The 27,952-nt window shown below is 39.8% G+C and overlaps 1 protein-coding gene across 4 annotated transcripts in view; it reads left to right on the top strand.

Moving 5' to 3' along the window:
* cacul1 (CDK2 associated cullin domain 1) overlaps positions 1-27,952 on the top strand; it is a 32,415-nt gene that overhangs the window by 1,294 nt on the left and 3,169 nt on the right. For 2 of the 4 annotated variants that reach the window (XR_009808125.1, XM_061910832.1), the window contains exons 3-7: positions 5,027-5,129; positions 5,599-5,694; positions 5,804-5,906; positions 20,364-20,453; positions 20,546-20,684. Coding sequence is in view for 3 of the 4 variants with exons in the window: in XM_061910832.1 (XP_061766816.1) it covers positions 5,027-5,129; positions 5,599-5,694; positions 5,804-5,906; positions 20,364-20,453; positions 20,546-20,684 (531 nt within the window). In the remaining variant the exon portion in view is untranslated. Of the gene's footprint in view, positions 1-5,026; positions 5,130-5,598; positions 5,695-5,803; positions 5,907-10,416; positions 10,904-20,363; positions 20,454-20,545; positions 20,685-27,952 lie in introns of those variants that run through there. The other 2 variants (XM_061910835.1, XM_061910833.1) reach the window with 2 other exon arrangements.

The raw sequence follows: 27,952 nt of genomic DNA, 5'->3' as shown, positions 1-27,952 counted from the left end.
CAAAGTCTCAGATATCCTGTCAATGTCTAAACTATACTGGCAATGTCTTCGATATACTATCAATGTCTAAAGTCTACCTTTTTGAATCCAAGAGCTACTTCTTTGGTACTGATTAATGCGAAGGGCTACCAGTTTGATACACACTTCAATAAATTGCCAGAAATAGCCAATTTGCTCAATTTACCTTTAATAAGTAAATATATATATATATATATATATATATATATATATATATATATATATATATATATATATATATATACATGTATATATATATATATATATATATACATGGGTATTTCTGTCTGTCATTCCGTCGTACATTTTTTTCCTTTTATGGAAGGTTTTTGGTAGAGAATAAATGATGAAAAAAACACTTAATCGAACGGTTTAAAAGAGGACAAAACACGAAAAAAATTAAAATTAAATTTTAATACATAGTTTATCTTCAATTTCGACTCTTTAAAATTCAAAATTCAACCAGAAAAAATGAAGAGAAAAACTAGCTAATTCGAATCTTTTTGAAAAAAATAAAAAAAGAATTTATGCAACATCATTCGTAATTTTTCCTAATTAAGATTAATTTTAGAATTTTGATGTCATGTTTTAAATAGGTTGAAATCCAATCTGCACTTTGTTAGAATATATATATGATCGAGGGAGTTGAGGTACAGACCGTGGACTCATTCAAGTATCTCGGGGTTTGGGTGGACAATAAGCTGGACTGGACTGTTAACACGGACCACCAGTACAAGAAAGGACAGAGCAGGCTGTACTTCCTCAGAAGACTGCGCTCCTTCAACATTTGTAGAAAACTCCTGTGGATGTACTACCAGTCTGTGGTTGCCAGTGTTCTGTTCTACATGGTAGTGTGCTGGGGGGGGCAGTACATCTAAGAAGGACAGCTCCAGACTTGAGAAACTGATCAGGCGGGCCGGTTTTACAATCGGAATGAAACTGGACTCACTGGTTACGGTGGCAGAGAAGAGGACAGTTGACAAACTAGTAAGCATCCTGGATGATGCCAGTCACCCTCTGCATAGCGTTATCAGTAGCCAGAGGAGCCTGTTCAGTGCCAGACTGCTTCATCCCAAGTGCAGGACTAATAGACTCAAGAACTCCTTTGTCCCACATGCCATTAGACTGTACAACTCCTCTCTGGGACGGGGGGCGGGGGTATTAGGATGACAGGGGATTCAAAACAATAACAGTGCAATACGTTTTCATAACATGGTCACTACTGCCTACTTTGTCTTGTTATATTCTTATTTTACTGTTATATTGTTATTCCCATTGTTTTTATTCTTTTTGTAATATTTCTCTATTTTGTTTCCTTTTAAACCCCCATTATTTACTTTTTACTCTTTTTTTAAATTGATCTCAACTCTGTACACTGCTGCTGGAATTTTAATTTTCCTGAAGGAACTCACCTGAAGGAATCAATAAAGTACTATCCATCTATCTATCTATAACAAATTGGACCAAGCTATATTTCTAACAAAGACAAATCATTATTTTGTCTAGATTTTCCAGAACAAAAATTTAAAAATTAATTCAAAAGACTTTGAAATAAGATTTAAATTTTTATTCTACAAATTTTCTAGATTTGCCAGAATCATTTTTTTGAATTTTAATCATAAGTTTGAAGAAATATTTCACAAATTATCTTCGTTGAAAAAACATACGCTAAAATGAAGAATTAAATTAAAATTTATTTATTATTCTTTACAATAAAAAAATAAATTTACTTGAACATTGATTTAAATTGTCAGGAAAAAAGAGGAAGGAATTTAAAAGGTAAAAAGGTATATGTGTTTAAAAATCCTAAAATCATTTTCAAGGTTGTATTTTTTCTCTAACATTGTCTTTCTGAAAGTTATAAGAAGCAAAGTAAAAAATAAAAATAAAAATATTTAAACAAGTCAACACCAAGTCTTTAAAATATTTTCTTGGATTTTCAAATTCTGTTTGAGTTTTGTCTCTCTTAGAATTAAAAGTGTCGAGCAAAGGGAGACCAGCTTGCTAGTAAATAAATACATTTTTAAAAAGAGAGACAGCTCACTGGAAAGTGCTGCTATTTGTGCTATTTTCAAAACAGGCCAGTGGGCTAGTCAACTGGTCCTTACGGGCGACCTGGCGGGCACCGCGTTGGTGACCCCTGGTCTAAACTATACTGGTAATGTCTTCGATATACAATCAATGTCTAAAGTATACTGGTAATGTCTAAAATACACTTGTAATGTGTCAGATATACCAGCAGTATTTAAATATACATTTAATGTCGACAATATACTGGCAATGTCTAAGATATACTGGTATTGTTTCAGAAAAATATCCTGGCAATTACTCAGATACACTGGTAATGTCAAAAAAATACTTGTAATGTTTTAATAATTCTGGCAATGTCTCAGATATCCTGCCAATGTCTAAAATATACTGGTAATGTCTCAGATATACTAGCAGTGTTGTAAGTATACAATTAATGTCCACAGTATACTGTTAAAGTCTTAAGATATACTGGTATTGTCTCAGATATACAAGTACACATCTCAGATATACTGGTATTGTCTCAGGTATACTGGTGATGTCTTAGATATACTGGTAATGTCTAAAAGATCCTGGCAATGTCTCAGATACACTGGTAATGTCAAAAGTACACTGGTAATGTTTAAAATATTTTGTCAGTGTCTCAGATTTTCTGTCAATGTCTAAACTATCCTGGCAATATCTCTAATATACTAGCAATGTCTATAGTATACTGGTAATGTCTAAAATATACTGGTGATGTCTCAGATATACTAGCAGTATTTAAATATACATTTAATGTCAACAATATACTGGCAATGTCTAAGATATACTGGTTTTGGCTCAGATATACAAGTATACATCTCTCCAAGGTGTACCATTGTCATCATTGTCACTGTCACCGACGTACTACTGGGGTGAGTTTTCCTTGCCCTTGTGTGGGCTCTTCGAGGATGTCGTTGTGGTTTGTGTTGGGGTTTGTGCAGCCATTTGAGACACAAGGGATTTAGGGCTATATAAATAAAAATTGATTGAGTGAGATATACTGGTGATGTCTTAGATATACTAGTAATGTCTAAAATATCCTGGCAGTGTCCCAGATACACTGGTAATGTCATAAATATACTGGTAATGTTTTAAATATTCTGACAATGTCTCAGATATTCTGCCAATGTCCAAAATGTACTTGTAATGTCTTATATACTGGCTATGTCTAAATTATACTGGTATTGTTTCAGATCTACGGGTAATGTCTAAATTATACTGTTATTGTTTCAGATGTACAGGTAAAGTTTCAGATATCCTGGCAATGTCTGAGATGTACTGGCGATGTCTCAGATACACTGGTCATTTCTAAAATATGCCGGTAATGTATAAAATATCCTGGTAATGTCTCAGATATACGGGTGATGTTAACATCCTGGTATTGTCTAAATTATACTGGCATTGTCTCAGATATACTGGCAATGTTTGAGATATACAGTTCATGTCTAGAATATACTGGTAATGTCTAATATATACTGGTGTTGTCCAATCGAACGCCTGCTAGTTCAGTACCCCACGGATCACATCTCTTTTTCAAATGCCCAGATATACAGGTTGTGTCTAAAATATCCTGGCAATGTATCTGATATACAAGCAATGTCTAAAGTATACTGATAATGACTAAAATATACTGGTAATGTAGCAGATATACCTTACAGTGTTTAGATATACGATTAATGTCCACAATATATTGGTAATGTCTACGATACACTGGTATTGTTTTAGATATACAAGTAATATGTCAGCTATACTGGTAATGTCTCAGATGTACTAGTGCTGTCTTAGGTATCCTGGTAATGTCTAAAATATCCTGGCAATGTCTCAGATTTACTGGTAATGTCAAAAAGATACTAGTAATGTTTAAAATATTCTGGCAATATCTCAGATTTTCTGTCAATGTCTAAACTATCCGAGCAATGTCTTTGATATACTAGCAATGTCTAAAGTATACTGGTAATATCTAAAATATACTGGTAATCTTTCAGATATACTGTCAGTGTTTTAGATATACATTTATTGTCCACAATATACTGGTAATGTATAATATATACTAGTATTGTCTCAGATATGCAAGTAATATCTCAGATATACTGGTAATTTCTCAGGTATACTGGGGATGTCTTAGATATTCTGGTAATGTCTAAAACATCCTGGCAATGTCTCACATATACTGGTAATGTCTAAATTATACTGGTATTGTTTCAGATGTACGGGTAAAGTATCAGATATACTGGCAATGTCTCAGATACACTAGTAATTTCTAAAATATACCAGTAATCTATAAAATATCCTGGCAATGTCTAGGATATACTGGTAATGTCTATATTATACTGGTATTGTTTCAGATGTATGGGTAAAGTATCAAATGTACTGGTAATGTCTCAGATACACTGGTAATTTCTGAAATATACTGGTAATGTCTCAAATATTCTGGTATTGTCTAAATTATACTGGCATTGTTTCAGATTTACTGTCAATGTTTTAGATATACAGTTCATGTCTGGAATACACTGGTAATGTCTAAAATATACTTGTGTTGTCTCAAATACACAGCTAATGTCTCAGATACACTGATAATGTAACACTGATCACTCTGGTCTTTTCATGCACACCAAGTGCGTTATAATGGGTTTGTGAGCAGTAAAAAAACGTTTTTTAATGTAAGTAATAAATAGTGATACTCTTGTTGGAAAAGTGCAATTTCAATGTTATGTGCAATTTATAAGATGCCATTAGAACAATTATTTTCTTAAAAGTCGCATTGATGCTAGAAATTGTTTTACCCCATTATTCAAAGTAATTAATCAATATAATACGCAATAACTAAAATAATTGATAGCTACAGCCCTACACTGTACTGTACATGTAATGTTTCAGTTACACAGCTAATGTCTGACAGGCAAAGCCCAAATGTGGTTGAAATCAAGCAAGCTCCACTGTTTCTTTGTTTTCCCAGTTATGTCTACAAATGTGTTTGTCAGCAACACTCGGAGCTCCTCTACATGGACCTGAAATCCAAAATAGTGCAACATCTGCAGCAAGTTTCCAGCCAGCTGCATGTAAGAAGGACACAACAATGAAATACTGTGGAACCTCTGAGATGCTGATGATAATCTACCAATGATCCAGGGTCAAAGTGTCGCTATTGTGTTTACAAAGTATAAAGGCACGCACATATACAACACTCTTTGCATTAGGGCATGAAACCATGGTGAGTGCAATTTACATCACATTCAATTTTTTTAAATCACTGATTTGTATGAAGGAGTTAACCCTTGTAAATGTTACAAAACACTAAACTACAAGTGGCGGCAATGTTGAGGCTTTTAGAATAATTGGCATAAAAAAGCCAAAGAAAGAGGCAAAAAGACACGCACTGTGACATCATGCATAATGGCTGTTAACATGTAAGATGGGGTTTTGGGGGATGTTTTGCTTGTCCAACCAAAGAGGCATTCATAGTCTAGATGTTCCACTGTTAATTCATATTTCTTGCAGAGATAATTACTTGACATTTTCCTTTTTTAGGCCGTCCCACCTGAAAGTTTCATTGAAAGTTTCAACACAGCACTGACAAAGTACATTGCATCTCTTCAGTGTATTGTTCCAGTATTTATGTATTTGGTAAGCAACTTTTGAAAGAGAATGGGTTAAATACTGTATATTTTTCCTAACATATCCAAAGTTTTAGAATTGACATGCATGCAGATCCCTCACATAGATTCATTTTCAGAACAAATTCTACATCGAGTCGAAGCTTAACCGTGACCTGAAACAAGATCTGATGGATTTGTTTGCTGATCATGTCGCAGAGAAACATATCAACACACTCATGCGTGAGTATTTTGCTTCAGTTGGTGTCCCATTTTTTGTGGTATGCTAGCTACTATACACTTAACTAGTATTTTTGTAGTTTTAATAATTGAAAAAAAACAAAACAGTATTTCATTAACACAATTAGAGCCAGGTTTACTGCATGTGCAAACTTGATAGCACACGCATCTACTAAAAATGCACAAAGTGGATTGCGTCTGTTAAATGAGCAGAATAAGGCATGCAATCCATGTTGCGTGTTTGTCTTCATCAATATACAGAATACATGCTGATTAGAAAAATGCCCACATTACTGGGAGCAGAAGACGCAAATATAATTATTTAACACATGCAAAGAGATTTATAAACGCTTTTTAGCACGTCTGAACATTTTGTGCAAACTGACACAATTACACACACGGCTGCAAGATCTGTGCTCACGCTGTGCTCCTGCTCCATAGTTTGACGAGGAACACAGAATGCATATTTATGTGTGTCAACAAATTTGCATGGACAGCAACATCCTTTTTATAATTTTAGACTGCATGCTGGGTGAATTAAGGGGCTGTCTAAAACAAATTCAAATAATGTGTCTTAATGTCTGCTGACGTTTTCATTTTTTTAATGGCATTCATTTTTTCATATAGAAAATATATTAACTTGTCTGCTTTATAAAAAAAACTCCTTAAAGGATGCATTTTTTGAGTCTTGAGCATAGTAACTGCAGCCTTTCTCTAATGAGCGCATCTGCAGCGCACACTAAAAAGTGGGATGGATCGTAGATGCACCAGACTGTTTCTAAAATGCCCATAAAAAGTGCTACATGTCTGCTGCTTGTTTGATAGCAAAACAACACAGATAGCAGAATTAATTTGCAGTAAATGAGTGTCTCAATGGTGAAAGCTGCATAGTACAACCAAAATCCTCATTTAGATAAGCCTGTCTGCACCAGTTATGAATACCGTATTTTTCGGACTATAAGTCGCAGTTTTTTTCTTAGTTTGGCCAGGGGTGCGACTTATACTCAGGAGCAACTTATGTGTGAACTTATTAACACATTACAGTAAAATATCAAATAATATTATTTAGCTCATTCACGTAAGGGACTAGACGTATAAGATTTCATGGGATTTAGCGATTAGGAGTAACAGATTGTTTGGTAAACGTATAGCCAAAAGGGATGGATGGATAGCATGTTCTACAAACCCCGTTTCCACATGAGTTGGGAAATTGTGTTAGATGTAAATATAAAGGGAATACAATGATTTCAAATCATCTTCAACCCATATTCAGTTGAATATGATACAAAGACAACATATTTGATGTTCAAACTGATAAACTTTTTTTTTGTTGCAAATAATCAGTAATTTTAGAATTTGATGCCAGCAACAAGTGACATAGAAGTTGGGAAAGGTGGCAATAAATCCTGATAAATTAGGGAAATGCTCATCAAACATCCCCTATTTGGAACATCCCACAGGTTTGCAGACTAATTGGGAACAGGTGGGTGGCATGATTGGGTATAAAAGCAGCTTCCATGAAATGTTAAGTAATTCACAAACATGGATGGGGCGAGGGTCACCAATTTGTAAGCAAATTGTCTAACAGTTTTTGAACAACATTTCTCAACGAACTATTGCAAGGAATTTAGGGATTTTACCATCTACGGTCCGTAAAATCAACAAAAGGTTCAGAGAATCTGGAAAAATCACTGCACGTAAGCGATGATATTACGGACCTATGACCCCTCAGGCGGTACTGCATCAAAAACGACATCAGTGTGTAAAGGATATCACCACATGGGCTCAGGAACACTTCATAAAACCACTGTCAGTAACTACAGTCTGTAAGTGCAAGTTAAAATTCTGCTATGCAAAGCAAAACCCATTTGTCAACAACACCAAGGAACGCCGCTGGCTTCGATTGGGCCCGAGCTCATCTAAGATGGACCGATGCAAAGTGGAAAAATGTTCTGTGGTCTGACAAGTCCACATTTCAAATTATATTCGGAAACTGTGGAGGTGGTGTCCTCCGGAACAAAGAGGAAAATAACCATCCGGATTGTTATAGGCACAAAGTTCAAAAGCCAGCGTCTGTGATGGTATGGGGGTGTATTAGTGCCCAAGGCATGGGTAACTTACACATCTGTGAGGGCACCATTAATGCTGAAAGGTCCATACAGGTTTTGGAGCAACATATGTTGTCATCCAAGCAACGTTATCATGGACGTCCCTGCTTATTTCAGCAAGACTATGCCAAGCCACGTGTTACATCAGCGTCGTTTCGTAGTAAAAGAGTGCGGGTACTTTCCTGGTCCGCCTGCAGTCCAGACCTGTCTCGCACAGAAAATGTCTGGCGCATTATGAAGCGTAAAATACGACAGCGGAGACCCCGGACTGTTGAACGACTAAAGCTCTACATAAGACAAGAATGGGAAAGAATTCCACTTTCAAACCTTCAACGCTTAGTTTCCTCAGTTCCCAAACGTTTATTGAATGTTGTTAAAAGAAAAGGTGATGTAACACAGTGGTGAACATGCCCTTTCCCAACTACGTTGGCATGTGTTGCAGCCATGAAATTCTAAGTTGATTATTATTTGCAAAAAAAAAAAAAATTTCATGAGTTTGAACATCAAATATCTTGTCTTTGTAGTGCATTCAACTGGATATGGGTTGAAAAGGATTTGCAAATCATTGTATTCCATTTTTATTTACATCTCACACAATTTCCCAACTCATGGAAACAGGGTTTGTATATGTTATAGTTATTTGAATGACTCTTACCATAATATGTTACGTAACATACCAGGCACCTTCTCAGTTGGTTATTTATGCATCATATAACGTACACTTATTCAGCCTGTTGTTCACTATTCTTTATGTATTTTAAATTGCCTTTCAAATGTCTATTCTTGGTGTTGGGTTTTATCAAATACATTTCCCCAAAAAATGCAACTTATACTCCAGTGCGACTTATATTTGTTTATTTTTCCTTCTTTATTATGCATTTTCGGCAGGCGTGACTTATACTCCGGAGCGACTTATACTCCAAAAAATGCGGTAGTACTTGCAAAGTTACATTCCCAATTTCATAGATTGCATGCGCTGTTTAGCATGTGTTACCCAATAATAAATCCTACTTTATGTTTTGCTGTTGTCTTTAATTGGCAACTGCCATTTTTTCCTTCCCCACAGGATACCTGCAAAAACACTACCTGTTCCACCTTTTACAATAACTCCCTTCAGAATAACTCCCTTCACAATAATTGTTTTTGCTTACTTAGTGAACAAAATAATAGTAATATAATGTATACAAATGAGTCCTATCTTTAAAATAAAAAATTAAAAAATTGAGAAATACCATAGCCTTGTGACTTTGTAACAAAAATAACATAAGTCCAATACAAGTCACATAAAGCGGTATTACCTGAAAACACAATATAACAAAAAATACATAAATAGCCATATTAATTAACTTTAGAAGGCTCTATGCTTAACCAAGTTTCCATTGTCCTACGCCATTGGTCAGCAACCTTTACCACTCAAAGAGCCATTTCAACCCGTTTCACAAAATAAAGAAAACAATGGGAGCCACAAAACTCTTTTGAAATGTTAAATGAAATAACACTGCATACGGAGTTTTTTTATTGATTTGTGCTATGTATAAACCAGGGATCTAAGACACGTGGCCGCACCTTAATATGAAAATTTAATGCTAGTTCGGCCCGTGGGGTTTATTTATATGAATTCCGCTTGACAGCATCACACTTTCCATCCCTCCCTAATTTTCCAAGAAACTCCTGTATTTCTTAGCACCCATACTCGCGTTTATCTACTAGTCTTCGGCCAGGTAACAATAATAAGGGAGTACTATGAAGGCACTGCCATTAGCTCCCTCTACGACATGTACAACAGCTTACTAGCCCCCGTCAAATGTTGTAAGTGGCATCTGTAGACACACGTGATCGATTGCAAGGCATACTTGTTCAACAGCCATACAGGTCACACTGAGGGTGCTCGTTTGAACAACATTAACACTGTTACAAATATGCGCCACACTGGGAACCCACTCCAAACAAGAATGACAAACACAGTTCGGGAGAACATCCACTCTGTAACACAACATAAACACAACAGAAAAAAAAAAACATAATCCTTTGCATCCCTAACTCTTCCAGGCTACGTTATACACCCCCGCTAGCACCAAATCCACACCCCCACCCCTCCGTGCGTCGGTTGAGGTGAGCGGGGTTGGGGGGGGAGCGTGGTTTGGTGCTAGCGGGGGTGGATAATGGAGGCGGAATAGTTAAGGATGCATGGGATTCTGGGTATTTGTTCTGTTGTGTTACAGAGCGGATGTTCTCCCGAAATGGGTTTGTCATTCTTGTTTGGTGTGGATTCACAGTGTGGCACATAATAGTAAGAGTGTTAAAGTTGTTTATATTTGTTTTGGCAAACTCTACACAAGGCCAAAGCCTTCACCTACACAGAAGGCCTCATGTCCAAAAGTGAGTTTGGCTCCCATTTCCCCCAGAGGACACAACTGGAATTACAGACACAATTTCCCAACAGCTGAAGTCCATCAGTAATCAGGAAGGCTCTCACCTGAAGCAATCAAATCCACTCCTTTTAAGTCTGCAGATCCAGCTCAAACTTCAGGCCAACAAACACTGCTCGAGGAGAATTTACCAAATACAGTAGTGACAACTGTTTACAGAGACCAAGGTGGCTGACGGTGAGATGACTTTATATTATTTTGATGTTTGGATTTGATGTGTAGAATTTATTTTATTTGCTAAGTGGTTGGTTGTTAGATGTTTGAATGCCAAATCCAAGCTGTTAAGGGTACTATATGTACTTTTGGAAACACTTTTACGTTAAAAAATGGTTTATTGTAATTTGTTTATATTGGTCCCTTATTGCTTTTGTATTTGTCCACCTTTTCCAAAGGTTTTTCACATTACAGATATTCAATGAAAAAAAAAGAGACAATCAAGTCCAAAAATAAAAGGAGAAACAAAGATTTGTCTCATCATTGGATTAAAACAAAGAGTGAAGTCCCAGTGTAACCCCTGGTCAAAATGTCAAAACCCTTTTCAAGTTAGGGGGAACAAAAACAAACAAACATAACTTGACAATATTACAACCCTCAGTGTAACCTGTATGGCTGTTGATCAAATATCCATTGCAGTCACTTTCGTGTGTTATCAGTGGTTGTATACTACATATGGCTGGTCGGCACGCAAATGACGTGGTGTAATGACGGGCGCGACGACATGTTTCAGAGAACATTGAAGGCAATGCCATTGCGGCACGCCCTCGAAATTGTAGTTCGAGTGAAAATTGGAGAAGGTTAACCCCGGGTGATTCCTGGGAGAGGCACTTAAATCCAGAAACCTCTCGGAATAATTTGGGGGTTCGGCAAATTTGCAGATGAGCCGCATCAGAGTGATCAAAGAGCCGCATGCGGCTCCGGAGCCGCGGGTTGCCGACCCCTGTCACACACCATGTGCCTTGAGTAACTGCAGGGCTGAATCCCCTTTTGTGTAAGACAGTCCAGTCCCTAAGTTGTTTTTTTTGTGTCGTACCAAAAGATGCACTCAACATTTTGAGTTTGAATGAGTTCGATGCTGCTTATTTCCAAAGTCCCTTTTTAGAGACCGACTTTGTGGACTTAAGTCCATCAGCGAGTCAATAACTGTCTTTGACATTTTAGCATCACAATGAGTCAGTTCAGAAGAGTGGCAAGAAAGAAGGCATTATTAATGCCGCCAGACGTCACCATTGCTTCTGCAATTGTGCTGTGCACAAACCACTAGACTCTTTTAGATTGCCAAGAAAGTGGTGACAACTTTCCATTTTCTCCCATCAGTTTAATGAAGTGTCATCCTTGGGTATTTCCATCAGACAGATTTCCAAATGAGGTATCACTGAAGACACTCATCTTCAAGACACTGTCTTTTGGAAGTAGAAAAACACTTTTTGGTCTTAATCTTGCACACTATTCTGTTTGCTTCGTGAATAGTCTGCACAGTTGTGTGTTTCATGCCTGATCCTAAGTGGCTGGCATCAAGCATTAAATCTGGTCTGCTCGTCTTGCAACCCAGAGTATTTGGCCAATCAACCTGAGTTGATGCTTTTCCTTCTCACATAGGGGTGACTCATGCTCCACAGCTTGTGAGGAATCCATAAGAATTGGCTGCATGTGCTGACTGTAGCTTTACTGGTGTATATAAAATTTTATGTCTACAGTCACAAAGTCTATTACCACAAAACTGAAGTTCTTATGTTCTTCACGCCCAACTTTTAATGCAGAGCGAAGCTTAGGTATCCACAGTGGTGGAAAAACCTTTTGTGCCCTCTCCATTCAAAGTCACCCACATGGCAGGTGGGAATTCGAGTCAGAACACAGCCTTGATCAAGCCAATAGAAAACAGCAGGTTCAACCTGTGAAATTATTCTTTCTGCTGTGAGCATTATTTCATTAACACGATTGTACCAGTACAGGGAGGCATCAGAGTGACAGTACATGCACTCATCAAGCTTCCACAATGCCCCCTTTCTCTCTGCGTTAACAGGGGTTCTGATGTAGATGTCACCTGATAGTTTCATTTCCTGTAGAAATGCAGACTTAATATCCATGGTTTTCAGTGTCCACTCTCCTTGACAAATTAGTGCCACAAGTAACCAAAAGGACACTGCAGCGCACGTTGGTTAGTCCTTTTGGAGCTCTGACACTTCAAACTCCTGAAACCTTCTGGCCGCAGGCTGTGCTTTTTGTGTATATCCAGTGGTAATCTCCTAAAGGGAACACACCCATCTCGTGGCAATACATTTTGGACCCTCATTCCTTACTTCCTTAAACGCGTTATCTCTCCAGCTCATTATATATTCATGTTTTGTGTTGTCAAAAGACAAATCAATATTTAAAACACATCATCATGTACATCTACGGAACATCTAGAGAACGTGTGCTGGGATTAGACCGTCCTGAGACAGGTTAGTTTTACCCTACTGATGATGTATTGTTGCAATTGTATCCTCGCTTACATCATTGGTACTAGAGTCAGTAACAGATGTTTCCACGTCAAGGTTCTCTACATCTTATATGTCAGCTGCTACAGTGGTACCTGCCACATGGCCCACAGGGGCTCAATACATTGCAAGTTGAGCCAATGTTTATATTTACCGGTAGTTTTGCCTGCACGACCCAAGACTTTAACTGTATTAAAAACAACTCTGTCTTTATCTTTGTTTTTCACAGTTTGGCCTGTTTTCAAACTAACATTGAGTCTTTGCTCAGCACCACTGTTCTGTTCAGCACAGCAATTGATGTGATGTTCCGCTTCAATCTTGTTTTTCTCCTTGCATCTCAGTGACAACATGCTCTGTGTCCTCTATGTTGTTGTTAGCAATCACTTGTCGATGCTCAACGTTTGTGTCATTTATTATAACTATGAAATGTTTGTAATCTGAGATGATGAACTCTAATGCGGATTCCTTCGTGTCTGACAAAGACCACAGCACCATCCTGACCAATGACAACTTCTGGTTCTTTTCCCTCCTGGGAGTCCACTCTCTTGAAATATACTTTGTCACCAGCATTGCATTTGTAATCTGTATGGCATATTTGTTAATGCAGCACCCTCTGTATTCTTTCTGAAAACTCTTCCGTAAAAGCCTTTCTTGATGCATGAAAAGCGGGGATGTATTTTGCGACCTACTCACTTTTTTTTCTGCCCTCTAATGCTGAGGGTTTGTCAGTTACCACAAAGGGTAGATTGGGATTCTGTCCAACAACCAAGCCATGTACAGTTTACATAGTGTCCATTAAGGTGTTTCAGTCACAACAGTTACTTCTTTTTACTTTCAATATGATCTCAGTGAGTGGTTGTGACACGACAGAAGTCCATTGCTCCACAGGGTTTAGGCAGCTGCTGCCTTCATTTCTATGTTAAAATGTTCTGCCATCTCTCTCATCTTGTCATTGTTAAACTCTCCCCAATGTTCACTAAACGGTTTCTGTGGTGGGCCATGTACACTAATCCAGTTGTCAACAAAGTGTTTCACTATCTCAGAGGATTTTTGTGGTCAGAATGCTGCCATCACTAAACCTTGTGAATGGATCAATAATGGGTAGATACCATAGACCTGTTTCAAGCTCATGAAGATATATTGCTATGTCTTGTTGTACTGTGATGGTAGTAGACCAGCAGCTGGCTTTGGTGTAATCTTTTTGTATTTTTTGGCAAAATTCACATTCAATCACAATTTGCTCTTGTATGGGGACACTGTCTGTGTCACAGTTGCCTGAACTTTTTACAAGCTTATGTAGCTTGTCAGCAGAAGCATGTCAAAATTGTTTGTGAAATTTTAAGTGTTTTTTTTTTAACGCTGAATTAATTTATTCTGTGACTGTAAGCACTTCAACTTCAATTTTTTTTTTTTTTACTTAAGTATTATCTCCTGTAGTTATCAATACCTGGTTATACCTTAGATTATTATTATTCCTAATGCCCATGATGTTAGGACAGTAATGACCATGAATCATTATTCATAATCAGTCTTGTGCCTGGTCGCTTCATATAAGCTTTACTCAAAAGCAGTGGAATGTCAGCTGGAACTACCTCCATTTCAATATGGCACATTGTGTATCCAATTAGTGCAGGAATGTTTACCTTTTTGGTGGAATACACCACTTTTCCATCTCCAAACCTGAAGGGTTGACAGCTGGGTCTTCGTCTGTTTTAGCTTATTAACCTCTTTTTGGCAAGTGTTCGAAAATAGATGTCTGGATAGATGGTTCAGTCCAGTAATGTAGCTATTTAGCCACTCTTGTCCACACACCATCCGTGTGCATGCGGTGTCAATGATTGATGTACCAAAACACTCTGTCATGAAGATTTCAGCTCCAGAGGATGACTTTTGTGAACAAAGTGATATTGCCCTCTTCTACATGATCAGTTTTACAGTCTTCTGTTAACTTGACTTGCTCACCTCTGTGTGGACAGTCTTTGAACCAGTGAAAAGTAGACTGACAGATGGCACACTTTAATCTGCGACCATATCTGTCCAGGGGATTTTTGCAGGGCAGAGGTGTCTTCTATTGATCCTTTTGAGGCCATGACTTACCTCTCAGTCTAGTCTTTTATGTGACATAATGCACTTTGCTATTTAATCCCAGACTGGAAGCAGTCTGGATTCCATCTAAAAATGTCAGTCCTCCAGTTGATACCTTTTCAAATTGGAAGCAGTGTAGCTCGGAACCTGAAGCTGCTGAACCACATACTGATATATTAAAGGTCTTAAGTGTTGTACGTGTTTAAAAATGTTTTAAATAGATTTTTATCTAAGGTAATATTTTGTTCCTTTGTTTGGAAATAATTGTATATTCTTGGGTAATAGAAGGTTATAGTTTGCTTTGTGCATAATTTGTGTGGTTTGAACATGCACGAAATCACTGAATTTCAATATTTTTGATTCAATAAATACAGGGTTTGAATGTTTTCGCTAGCCAACATTATGTATTTTTCTATCTGACCTCTTTTGTAGCATGGTTAGTGAACAAAGTCTACTTTTGTAGTTATTTCCCCATATTTCTACTCAATAACTCAGATATATGGTAAGACTAGCAAGCAGTAGAGAACATGGAGTGATTTTTGGTCCAAAATATATTTAGCTTTATTTATTATTGAAGTGTTTCCATCTACCGTTTGTTGTATATATTTTTATGAGATTTACAATTTATTATATTGTCTATTATTACACTCAACAAATAGATTCCCTTTATTTTGTCAATGTCAACTATTTATTTTTTTATTTTTCTCTTCTACTGTTACCAACTGTACTGATACTATTTTAGTTTTACTGAGATTATAAGACTCTGTTTTTGTCATGCCATCTCTTTAATTTTGTTAATGTATTCTGTTATTTGTTTTAGCTAGCTTCTGTGTTCTCTTCTGAACAAAACACAGCTGTGTCATCTGCAATTAGGACAAACTTTAAGTTATTTAGAACTTTACAAATCTTGTTTGTATAGAGATTGAACAGTTTTGGTCCCAGTATTGCTCTATGGGGTAACACGCAATATACAGTTATACACTAGTGAAGGACATAACTACTCAATGGCTTAGTGGTTAGAGTGACCGTCCTGAGATCGGTAGGTTGTGAGTTCAAACCTTGGCCGAGTCATACCAAAGACTACAAAAATAAGACCCATTACCTCCCTGCTTGGCACTCAGCATTAAGGGTTGGAATTGGGGGTTAAATCACCAAAAATTATTCCTGGGGGGCTGCCACCGTTGCTGTTCACTGTTCCCCTCACCTCCCAAGGGGTAATCAAGGGTGATGATGATAGAATAATTGTGCCACATCTAGTGTGTGTGTGACAATCATTTAATGTCATGGCTGTCTTGAGTTTCCAATCATTTGTACAACTCTTATTTTTTTGGTGATTGGAGCAAATATACTTGTTTGTCACAAAAAATATTAATGAAGTTTGGTTCTTTTCTGAATTTATTATGGGTCTACTGAATATTAGTCCAAATCTGCTAGATCAAATGTATACATACAGCAACATAATTTTGGTGATGTAGAAAAGTTACAATCAAATCAAATTAGCTTCATGGCATGGCCTCTTAACTTCATGTGAGTAATTATGAATGACGATACCTGTTGACTTCTCTGAGTCCCTTTTAATTAGGGCTCATGTGATGCAGTCAAACGCGACAATGGGAAAGTCGAAGGAACTCAGCACAGATCTGAAAAAAAAAAAAATTGACTTGAACAAGTCAGGAAAGTCACTTGGAGCCATTTAAAAGCTTAAGGTCCCAAGAGCAGCTGTGCCGACAATTGTTGGTTAGTATAAAGTGCATGGCACAGTTTTGTCACTGCCACGATTAGGAAGAAATTTGCAAGTTATCACCTGCTGCTGAGAGAAAATTGGTCAGGATGATCAAGAGTCAACTGAGAACCACCAAAAAGCAGGTCTGCAATGAATTGGAAGCTGCTGGAGCACAGGGGTTAGTGCGTTTGCCTCGCATTACGAAGGTCCTAGGTTCGATCCTGGGCTCCGGATCTTTCTGTGTGGAGTTGGCATGTTCCCCCCGTGACTGCGTGGGTTTCCTCCGGGTACTCCCGGCTTTCTCCCACCTCCAAAGACATGCACCTGGTGATAGGCTAATTGGCAACACTAAATTGACCCTAGTGTTTGAATGTGAGTGTGAATGTTGTCTGTCTATCTGTGTTGGCCCTGCGATGAGGTGGCGACTTGTCCAGGGTGTACCCCGAATGCAGCTGAGATAGGCTCCAGCACCCCCTTCGACCCTGGAAGGGACAAGTGGTAGAAAATGGATGGATGGAATACAGGTGTCAGTGTCCACAGTCAGGGGTGTTTTGCCATGGACTCATAGGCTACCATGCAAGAAGGAAGTCCTTGCTCCAGAAGCGACACCAAAGGCAGTGGTTCTCAAATTGGGGTACGCGTACCCCTGGGGGAACTTGAAGGTATGCCAAGGGGTACGTGAGATTTTTTTTTAAATATTCTAAAAACAGCAACAATTGAAAAATCCTTTATAAATATATTTTTTGAATAATACTTCAACAAAATATGAATGTAGATTCATAAACTGTGAAAAAAAATTCAACAATGCAATATATTCAGTGTTGACTGCTAGATTTTTTTTGTGGACATGTTCCATAAATATTGATTTTAAAAATGATTTATTTTGTAAAGAAATATTTAGAATTAACTTCATGAATCCAGATGGAACTCTATTACAATCCCCAAATAGGGAACTTTAAGTTGATTACTTCTATGAGTAGAAATCTTTATTTGTAATTGAATCACTTGTTTATTTTTCAACAAGTTTTTAGTAATTTTTTAATATTTTTTCTCAAATACCGTATTTCCTTGAATTTTCGCAGGGCATATAGTATGTGCCTGCCTTGAATTACTGCCGGGTCAAACTCGCTTCCCAAAATAATTAGCGCATGCTTAGTATTACCACCTGGTCAAACTTGTGACGTCACTAGTGACACTTCCCCTGTCATCATTTTCAAAATGGAGGAGGCTGATTTCAATACCGGTAATTTGAAATCGCATAAAGGGAAGAAGATTAAGAGCTATTCAGTAGGATTTAAGGTCAAAGCTTACATCACACTCAAAATTTTTACTGCATACCTTTGGTAAGTGCCGGAGTGAGAAGAGGTTTTAAAATAATTAGCGCATGCTTACTTTTACCCCATGCCTTTGGTAAGCGCAGAAGTGAGAAGTTTTAAATTAATTAGCGCCCCGGCGGCAATTCAAGGAAATACGGTAGTTCAAGAAAGACCACTGCAAATGAGCAATATTTTGCACTGTTGTACAATTTAATAAATCAAACTGATTACATAGTGCTGTATTTTACTTCTTTATCTCTTTTTTTCAACCAAAAATGCTTTGATCTGATTAGGGTGTACTTGAATTAAGAAAATGTTCACAGGGGGGTACATCACTGAAAAAAGGTTGAGAACCACTGCGTTAAGGCTTGTCTAAAGTTTGCTGCTGATCACATGGACAAAGATAAGACCTTCTGGAGGAAGGATGAAACAGATTAAACAAAAAATTGAGCTGTTTGGCCACAATACCTAGCTATATCTTGGAGGAGAAAAGATGAGGCCTTTAATCTCAGGAACACCAACCTACCGTCAAGCATGGTGGTGGTAGTATTATGCTCTGTGCCTGTTTTGCTGCCTATGAAACTGGTGCTTTAAAGAGAGTAAATAGGACAATAAAAAAATTGGATTACCTCCAAACTCTTCAGGACAACCTGAAATCATCAGCCTGTAGGTTGGGTCTTGTGTGCAGTTGGGTGTTCCAACAGGACAATGACCCCAAACAAATGTCAAAAGTGGTAAAGGAATGGCTAAATCATTCGAGAATTAAGGTTTTAGAATGGCCTTCCAAAAGTCCTGACTTAAACCCATTGACAACATGTGGACAATGCTGAAGAAACAAGACCAAGTCAGAAAACCAACAAATTTAGCTGAACTACACCAATTTTGTCAAGAGGAGTGGTCAAAAATTCAACCAGAAGCTTGCCAGAAGCTTGTGGATGGCTACCAAAAGCGCCTTATTGCAGTGAAACTTGCCAAGGGACATGCAACCAAATATTATTATTGCTGTATGTATACTTTTGACCCAGCAGATTTGGTCACATTTTCAGAAAAGACCCATAATAAATTCATAAAAGAACCAAACTTCATGAATGTTTTTGTTACCAACAAATACAGTATGTTCTCCGATCACTCTTATCACAAAAAAATGGTTGTAGAAATTATATATATATATATACATACATATATATATATATATATATATATATATATATGTAATGTATATATATATATATATATATATATATATATATATATACATATATATATAGAGAGAGAGAGAGAGAGATAGATAGATAAAATCCATCCATCCTTTTCTGCCGCTTGTCCCTTTTGGGTTCGTGGGGGTGCTGGAGTCCATCTCAGCTGGATTCGGGCGGAAGGCAGGGTACACCCCGGATAGGTCACCACCTCATCGCAGGGCCAACAGAGATAAACAGACAAAATTCACACACTAGGGCCAATTTAGTGTTGCCGATCAACCTATCCCCAGGTGCATGTCTTTGGAGGTGGGAGGAAGCCGCAGTACATGGAGGGAACCCACGCAGTCACGGGAAGAACATGCAAACTCCACGCAAAAAGATCCCGAACCCGGGAGTGAAATCAGGACTACTCAGAACCCTCGTATTGTGTGCTGCCCCATATATACATACATACATACATACATACATACATACATACATACATACATGTATGTATGTATGTATGTATGTATGTATGTATGTACGTACGTACGTTCTAAGATATTATCAAAAGCAAATTATGTTTTTTACCACTTTGTAGTTAAGGTTCTTCATTACGTACACCGCTACTCCTCATTTGTTTCTATTAATATGTTATTCCTTACCCTTCCAGTTCAAAATCTATTACTTTTTTATCATATGTCCATGTTTCTGAGATAGAGGTCATTTTCAAGGGTTTGCTGAATTGTTTAAAAAAAATCCTTCATATTGTTGTCGTTTGCATGCAACCTTTTACTGTTGACATTAATAATTGACAGATTATAAAATTCAATGTTTCTGTTATATTGTTCATCTGTATAATGAAAAAAGTATTCATGATGTGGGAGAAAACATTTGTATCTATATCATTCTCCAATTCCAGAATTTGAGGGTCCATGTTGTCAGTTAAATATTTTCCTGCTATTCAGTGTTTTGTGTTGCTTTATCAACAGATTTCGCAATAACTAAAATTATTGATACTTGCAGCCCTAAAATAAAAGTAATGAATTGATCTTCTGTGTTCCTTGGTGGGAGCTGGAACTCAAACCTTGCTGACAAACTAAAATTATTCATGATATCTGATTTTATTTGGGGTTTATTTCAGCGCTTCTCATCAAAGCTCATGCGATGCCCTTCGAAGTGCAGCCATCAACCATGGCCAGTGTTGTTATAGGCCTCCACAGCTTCCGACCAGGTACATAATCACAAAACGGTTACACCCTGCACCAACATCCACACATTTTTTGTCTGTATAAATCTTACATCATATTATTATTTTTTCTGCAGAATGGGCCCAGTTAGCGCCAGCACTGTTCTCCAGCTTTATTCCTCAAATCAACCCTCCCGCTGTGGAGTCATTGCTGTCTGACTACGCCGCTCACGACCAGAAACTTCAGATGGAGCTCTCCATGAACGGCTTCCCACGGTCAGTCACCTTGGTGTATAATTGGTGTCGCTGATTTGTGCAATTCTGGTTTGGATCTGCATTGTGGCAATGTAAGCAGAAAAATAAACCAATTACATATATGCTGTCAATGTGAGCCTGACATCATCAAGGAGAGGAATAAATTAGAACGGGGGTCGGCAACCCGCGGCTCTTTAGCGCCGCCCTAGTGGCTTCCTGGAGCTTTTTCAAAAATGTATGAAAATAGAAACGATGGTGGAAAAAAATATAACATTTGTTTTACTATTGTTTCTGTAAGACAACAAACATGACACAAACCTTCTTAATTGTTAGACATCACTCTGTTTATTTTAAACATGCTTCACCGATTAGAGGATTTGACGGAAGTCGTTTTGTCCTACTAATTTCTGCGGTCCTTGAACTCACCGTAGTCTGTTTTTTTTACATGTACAACTTTCACAGACACTGCCACAGTAACACGTGTTTTATGCCACTCCTTCTTTGTCTCATTTTGTCCAACAAATGTTTCATGCTGTGTGTGAATCCACAAACATGAGCTTTTTAGATGTTATTGACCTGTGTGGAGTGCTAATCAGGCATATTTGGTCAGTGCATGACTGCAACCTAATCAATGCCAAGCTGCTATTTAGGCTAGCTGCATGTACATATTTTATCATTATGCTTTGAGCTCATTTAATTTACTTTACTTATGTCCTCACTGTATTTAATTTATATTTGCATGTGTCATAACCAGAGGTGGGTAGTAACGCGCTACATTTACTCCCTTACATCTACTTGAGTAACTTTTGGGATAAATTGTACTTCTAAGAGTAGTTTTTATGCAACATACTTTTACTTTTACTTGAGTATATTTATAGAAAAGAAACGCTACTTTTACTCCGCTCCATTTATCTGCAACCGGGTCGCTACTCGCTACTTTTTTTTAATCGATCTGTTAATGCACGCTTTGTTTGTTTTGTTTTTGTCAGACACGCATTCAAAGTAGGAACTACGCATGCTCGCGTTTCACCAATCATGTGCAGTCACTGGTGACGTTGGACCAATCAAACAGAGCCAGGTGGTCACGTGACTGTCACACGTAGAACCCGATATGTTGAAAAACTTATTGTGGTGTTACCATTTAGTGGTCAACTGTTCGGAATATGTACTGTACTGTGCAATCTACAAAAAAAAGTTTCAATCAATCAAAAGTGTAAAGGAAAAGAGACACTTTTTATTTCAACCGTACTTCCCGTCAAAGGCCTAAAGACTGATCGCACAGTTCCTGTCTTCACAATAAAAGCGCCGCTCCATCGCGCCTGCGCTAACAAAATAAGAGTTTCCGAAAGCCACAGCAAACAAACTAGCAAGCTACGGAGTTTGCCGCCAATGTATTTCTTGTAAAGTGTATAAAAACGAATATGGAAGCTAGACAAATAAGATGCCAAAAACTAACGACTTTCATGATGTATTAGACAGGAAGGAGGAACTTTTTTTCTCCTCAATTTGAAAACCGGGACGTTATCAGCACTATACTGTTTGATTCCAATCAATGCAAGTCATCAGAATTAGGTAATACACCAACTTATATTCTTGTCTTCATGAAAGATAGGAATCTATATGTTAAACATGCATGTATATTCATTAAAACACCTTTAATATGTCAACAAAAACGGCAAAATAAATAAATATAAATTATATACTGTATATATAAAGGTATGTATGTATATATATATATATGATATGTGTGTATGTATATGTATATATGAGGTAGATCACCTCGACTTGGTCATTTATTAAGTAATTGATTAACGTTGAAAAACTTATTGGGGTGTTACCATTTCGTGGTCAATTGTAGGGAATATGTACTGTACTGTGCCATCTACTAATACAAGTTTCAATCAATCAATCGATCAATCATTCAATGCCTACTGAGCCTATGGTGCTCAATTTGCCTTAATTTCTTTTTATTTTAATGTATTATTATTTAATATATAATATTGTTTTAGTTGCTTAAGAGATATTCCTGGCTCTGAATTTGCACATTGCTATTTTTATGTTTTTGTGCATTATTTGTTGCCGTAATCATTAAGCAGGTTACTCCTCAGTTACTCACTACTTGAGTAGTTTTTTTCACAACATACTTTTTACTTTTACTCAAGTAAATATTTGGGTGACTACTCCTTACTTTTACTTGAGTAATAAATCTCTAAAGTAACAGTACTCTTACTTGAGTACAATTTCTGGCTACTCTACCCACCTCTGGTCATAACACATTATATGTAATATTGGCTGCATGTCTGATAGTTGTTTGTGTGACATGTCATTATAGACCACAGCAAACATTACCTAGCTTGCCAAAGATAGTAATAAATCCATTGGAAGAAGACGGCCTGCCGTTTCCTTTAACTTAGACAAACACATCTATACCTTTGGCCATTCTAAGCCAGAAATTTCCAGGAGTGATCACACCCTCAGAGAAGCCTCCGTTTGTCTAATGTTTTCCAATGTTAGAAAAATGTGTAGAATAAATATTACATTTCAACATTTCTATCAACAAAGATTTGCGTCAGCCTGTGAAACATAGTCATCCATCCATCCATTTTCTGCCGCTTATTCCCGTTCGGGGTCGCGGGGGGCGCTGGCGCCTATCTCAGCTACAATCGGGCGGAAGGCGGGGTACAATAGTTAATAGCTAATTTAAACACATACACCATGTTTTGCCTTCACCATAAGATTTATTTAAGGCTTTTAATTTTTTGCGGCTCCAGAATAATTTATTTTGTGTATTTTTTGTCCAACATGGCTCTTTCAACATTTTGGGTTGCCGCCCCTGCCTTAGAACAACAACTGTGTCTCTGTGTGAGGCAGTAATCTGATGTGACAGGTTGGGTTGCGTTAGATGGACAAAGTATAGATACAGGGAAAGTGTGCAGATTGAATAAACATGTGTGCAAATATCTCGATCAAAACCAGTAATAGTGTTATAACAATGATGAAGTTTTTTTTATCATTACTTATAAATATAGGATCATTGGGTAGAGGAGTTTGCGTGTCCCAATGATCCTAGGAGCTATGTTGTCTGGGGGCTTTATGCCCCCTGGTAGGGTCTCCCAAGGCAAACTGGTCCTAGGTGAGGGACCAGACAAAGAGCAGCTCGAAAACCTCTATGAAAAGTAAAAACAAAGGACCCAGATTTCCCTCGCCCGGACGCGGGTCACTGGGGCCCCCCTCTGGAGCCAGGCCCGGAGGTGGGGCACGATGGCGAGCGCCTGGTGGCCGGGCCTGTACCCATGGGGCCCGGCCGGGCACAGCCCGAAGAGGCAACGTGGGTCCCCCCTCCAATGGGCTCACCACCCATAGCAGGGGGCATAGAGGTCGGGTGCAATGTGAGCTGGGCGGCGGCCGAAGGCAGGGCACTTGGCGGTCCGATCCTCGGCTACATAAGCTCGCTCTTGGGACGTGGAACGTCACCTCACTGGGGGGAAAGGAGCCTGAGCTAGTGCGCGAAGTAGAGAAATTCCGGCTGGATGTAGTCGGACTCACTTCGACGCACAGCAAGGGCTCTGGAACCACTTCTCTTGAAAGGGGCTGGACTCTCTTTCACTCTGGCGTGGCCGGCAGTGAGAGGCGACGGGCTGGGGTGGCAATTCTGGTTGCCCCCCGGCTTAAAGCCTGCACGTTGGAGTTCAACCCAGTGGACGAAAGGGTAGCCTCCCTCCGCCTTCGGGTGGGGGGATGGGTCCTGACTGTTGTTTGTGCTTACGCACCAAACAACAGTGCAGAGTACCCACCCTTTTTGGGTACACTCGAGGGAGTACTGGAGAGTGCTCCCCCGGGGGATTCCCTTGTCCTACTGGGGGACTTCAACGCTCATGTTGGTAACGACAGTGAAACCTGGAGAGGCGTGATTGGGAAGAATGGTCGCCCGGATCTGAACCCGAGTGGTGTTTTGTTATTGGACTTCTGTGCTCGTCACAGTTTGTCCATAACAAACACCATGTTCAAACATAAGGGTGTCCATATGTGCACTTGGCACCAGGACACCCTAGGCCGCAGTTCCATGATCGACTTTGTAGTTGTGTCATCGGATTTGCGGCCTCATGTTTTGGACACTCGGGTAAAGAGAGGGGCGGAGCTTTCTACCGATCACCACCTGGTGGTGAGTTGGCTGCGATGGTGGGGGAGGATGCCGGACAGACCTGGCAGGCCCAAACGCATTGTGAGGGTTTGCTGGGAACGTCTGGCAGAGTCTCCTGTCAGAGAAAGTTTCAATTCCCACCTCCGGAGGAACTTTGAACATGTCACGAGGGAGGTGCTGGACATTGAGACCGAGTGGACCATGTTCCGCACCTCTATTGTCGAGGCGGCTGATCGAAGCTGTGGCCGCAAGGTAGTTGGTGCTTGTCGTGGCGGCAATCCTAGAACCCAGCGGTGAGGGATGCCGTCAAGCTGAAGAAGGAGTCCTACCGGGTTCTTTTGGCTCATAGGACTCCAGAGGCAGTGGACAGGTACCGACAGGCCAAGCGGTGTGCAGCTTCGGCGGTCACAGAGGCAAAAAACTCGGACATGGGAAGAGTTTGGGGAAGCCATGGAAAATGACTTCCGGATGGCTTCAAAGCGATTCTGGACCACCATCCGCCGCCTCAGGAAGGGGAAGCAGTGCACTGTCAACACCGTGTATAGTGCGGATGGTGTTCTGCTGACCTCAACTGCGGATGTTGTGGATAGGTGGAAGGAATACTTTGAAGACCTCCTCAATCCCACCAACACGTCTTCCTATGAGGAAGCAGTGCCTGGGGAATCTGTGGTGGACTCTCCTATTTCTGGGGCTGAGGTTGCTGAGGTAGTTAAAAAGCTCCTCGGTGGCAAGGCCCCAGGGGTGGATGAGATCCGCCCGGAGTTCCTTAAGACTCTGGATGCTGTGGGGCTGTCTTGGTTGACAAGACTCTGCAGCATCGCGTGGACATCGGGGGCGGTACCTCTGGATTGGCAGACCGGGGTGGTGGTCCCTCTCTTTAAGAAGGGGGACCGGAGGGTGTGTTCCAACTATCGTGGGATCACACTCCTCAGCCTTCCCGGTAAGGTTTATTCAGGTGTACTGGAGAGGAGGCTACGCCGGATAGTTGAACCTCGGATTCAGGAGGAACAGTGTGGTTTTCGTCCTGGTCGTGGAACTGTGGACCAGCTCCATACTCTCGGCAGGGTTCTTGAGGGTGCATGGGAGTTTGCCCAACCAGTCTACATGTGCTTTGTGGACTTGGAGAAGGCATTCGACTGTGTCCCTCGGGAAGTCCTGTGGGGAGTGCTCAGAGAGTATGGGGTATCGGACTGTCTTATTATGGCAGTCCGATCCCTGTACGATCAGTGTCAGAGCTTGGTCCGCATTGCTGGCAGTAAGTCGGACACGTTTCCAGTGAGGGTTGGACTCGGCCAAGGTTGCCCTTTGTCACCGATTCTGTTCATAACTTTTATGGACAGAATTTCTAGGCGCAGTCAAGGCATTGAGGGGTTCCGGTTTGGTGGCCGCGGGATTAGGTCTCTGCTTTTTGCAGACGATGTGGTCCTGTTGGCTTCATCTGGCCGGGATCTTCAGCTCTCACTGGATCGGTTCGCAGCCGAGTGTGAAGCGGCCGGAATGAGAATCAGCACCTCCAAATCCGAGTCCATGGTTCTCTCCCGGAAAAGGGTGGAGTGCCATCTCCGGGTTGGGGAGGAGACCCTGCCCCAAGTGGAGGAGTTCAAGTACCTAGGAGTCTTGTTCACGAGTGGGGGAAGAGTGGATCGTGAGATCGACAGGCGGATCGGTGCGGCGTCTTCAGTAATGCGGACGTTGTACCGATCTGTTGTGGTGAAGAAGGAGCTGAGCCGGAAGGCAAAGCTCTCAATTTACCGGTCGATCTACGTTCCCATCCTCACCTATGGTCATGAGCTTTGGGTCATGACCGAAAGGATAAGATCACGGGTACAAGCGGCCGAAATGAGTTTCCTCCGCCGTGTGGCGGGGCTCTCCCTTAGAGATAGGGTGAGAAGCTCTGTCATCCGGGAGGAACTCAAAGTAAAGCCGCTGCTCCTTCACATCGAGAGGAGCCAGATGAGGTGGTTCGGGCATCTGGTCAGGATGCCACCCGAACGCCTCCCGAGGGAGGTGTTTAGGGCACGTCCAACCGGTAGGAGGCCACGGGGAAGACCCAGGACACGTTGGGAAGACTATGTCTCCCGGCTGGCCTGGGAACGCCTCGGGATCCCCCGGGAAGAGCTAGAAGAAGTGGCTGGGGAGAGGGAAGTCTGGGCTTCCCTGCTTAGGCTGCTGCCCCCGCGACCCGACCTCGGATAAGCGGAAGAAGATGGATGGATGGATGGATAAATATAGGAAATATAATGGCGTTGCGACTGGCTGCACCTTTACAAATTCACACTGCAGGGTATGATGCTCAATTCAGATGTTGCTATCCTATCTTTTTATATATTCGTTCGCATCGGCAATAAAAATATGACTGAGTCTGTGAAGTGATGCGAATGTGCCATGTTTGCAGCAGTAAAGGTGGCCCCAATTTGGTAATGTCAAGGATTTTTTAAAACTGCAGTCAACATTTTTGTAACCAAATAATTGCGTGTCGGATATTAAAAAGGAAGCCGGTAGAAATTCTGGGCATGGCAGCATGGCTGCTACCTCAGTTCCAAAGAGTGTGTGGGGGAGAATGGTGGGACATTGACATAAGTTCCAAAACATCCTCTTTTCACTACTGACTCTTTTCTGCTCCTTTGACACACAAGTGCACAAAAATCTGAATTGACCTACATTGTGAACATAGCTAATGGTTATATATCAGCAAAAAAAGTATCCCCTTGTATCAGAGATACAAGCTGGACAGCCAGTCAACATGTACATGTCCTCCATAAGCACACAAGGTTGATTTTTTATTTATTTAAGTGAAGTCATTTACAAAAAGTAAACAATAGGCTATACTATAGGCTACTAGGAACTAGCAGCTACACAGCAGGACAGTACACAATACTACACAAACCAGACATACGTAATAAGTGTCCTTAATTTAACAACATTGAGGTCTAAAACACAACATTTGTCAATGTAAACAAACTGATTATAGTTGCATATTACGTTCGGATACAAAGTCTCCATGGCAGAAGCATATTAGAAAATATCCAGCAACAAATGTGTCCGCATCATTCATAAACCTAACCTAATTGTGGCCTATAGGTGTCACCAAAAACAATTACCACTCCAGTTCAATTTAATTAAAGACTCTCCATTCCAGATGTTTAAA

Source organism: Nerophis ophidion, linkage group LG09 (assembly GCF_033978795.1).
Source record: "Nerophis ophidion isolate RoL-2023_Sa linkage group LG09, RoL_Noph_v1.0, whole genome shotgun sequence".
Lineage (NCBI taxonomy): Eukaryota > Metazoa > Chordata > Actinopteri > Syngnathiformes > Syngnathidae > Nerophis > Nerophis ophidion.
This window is presented reverse-complemented; position numbering and strand designations above follow the sequence as displayed.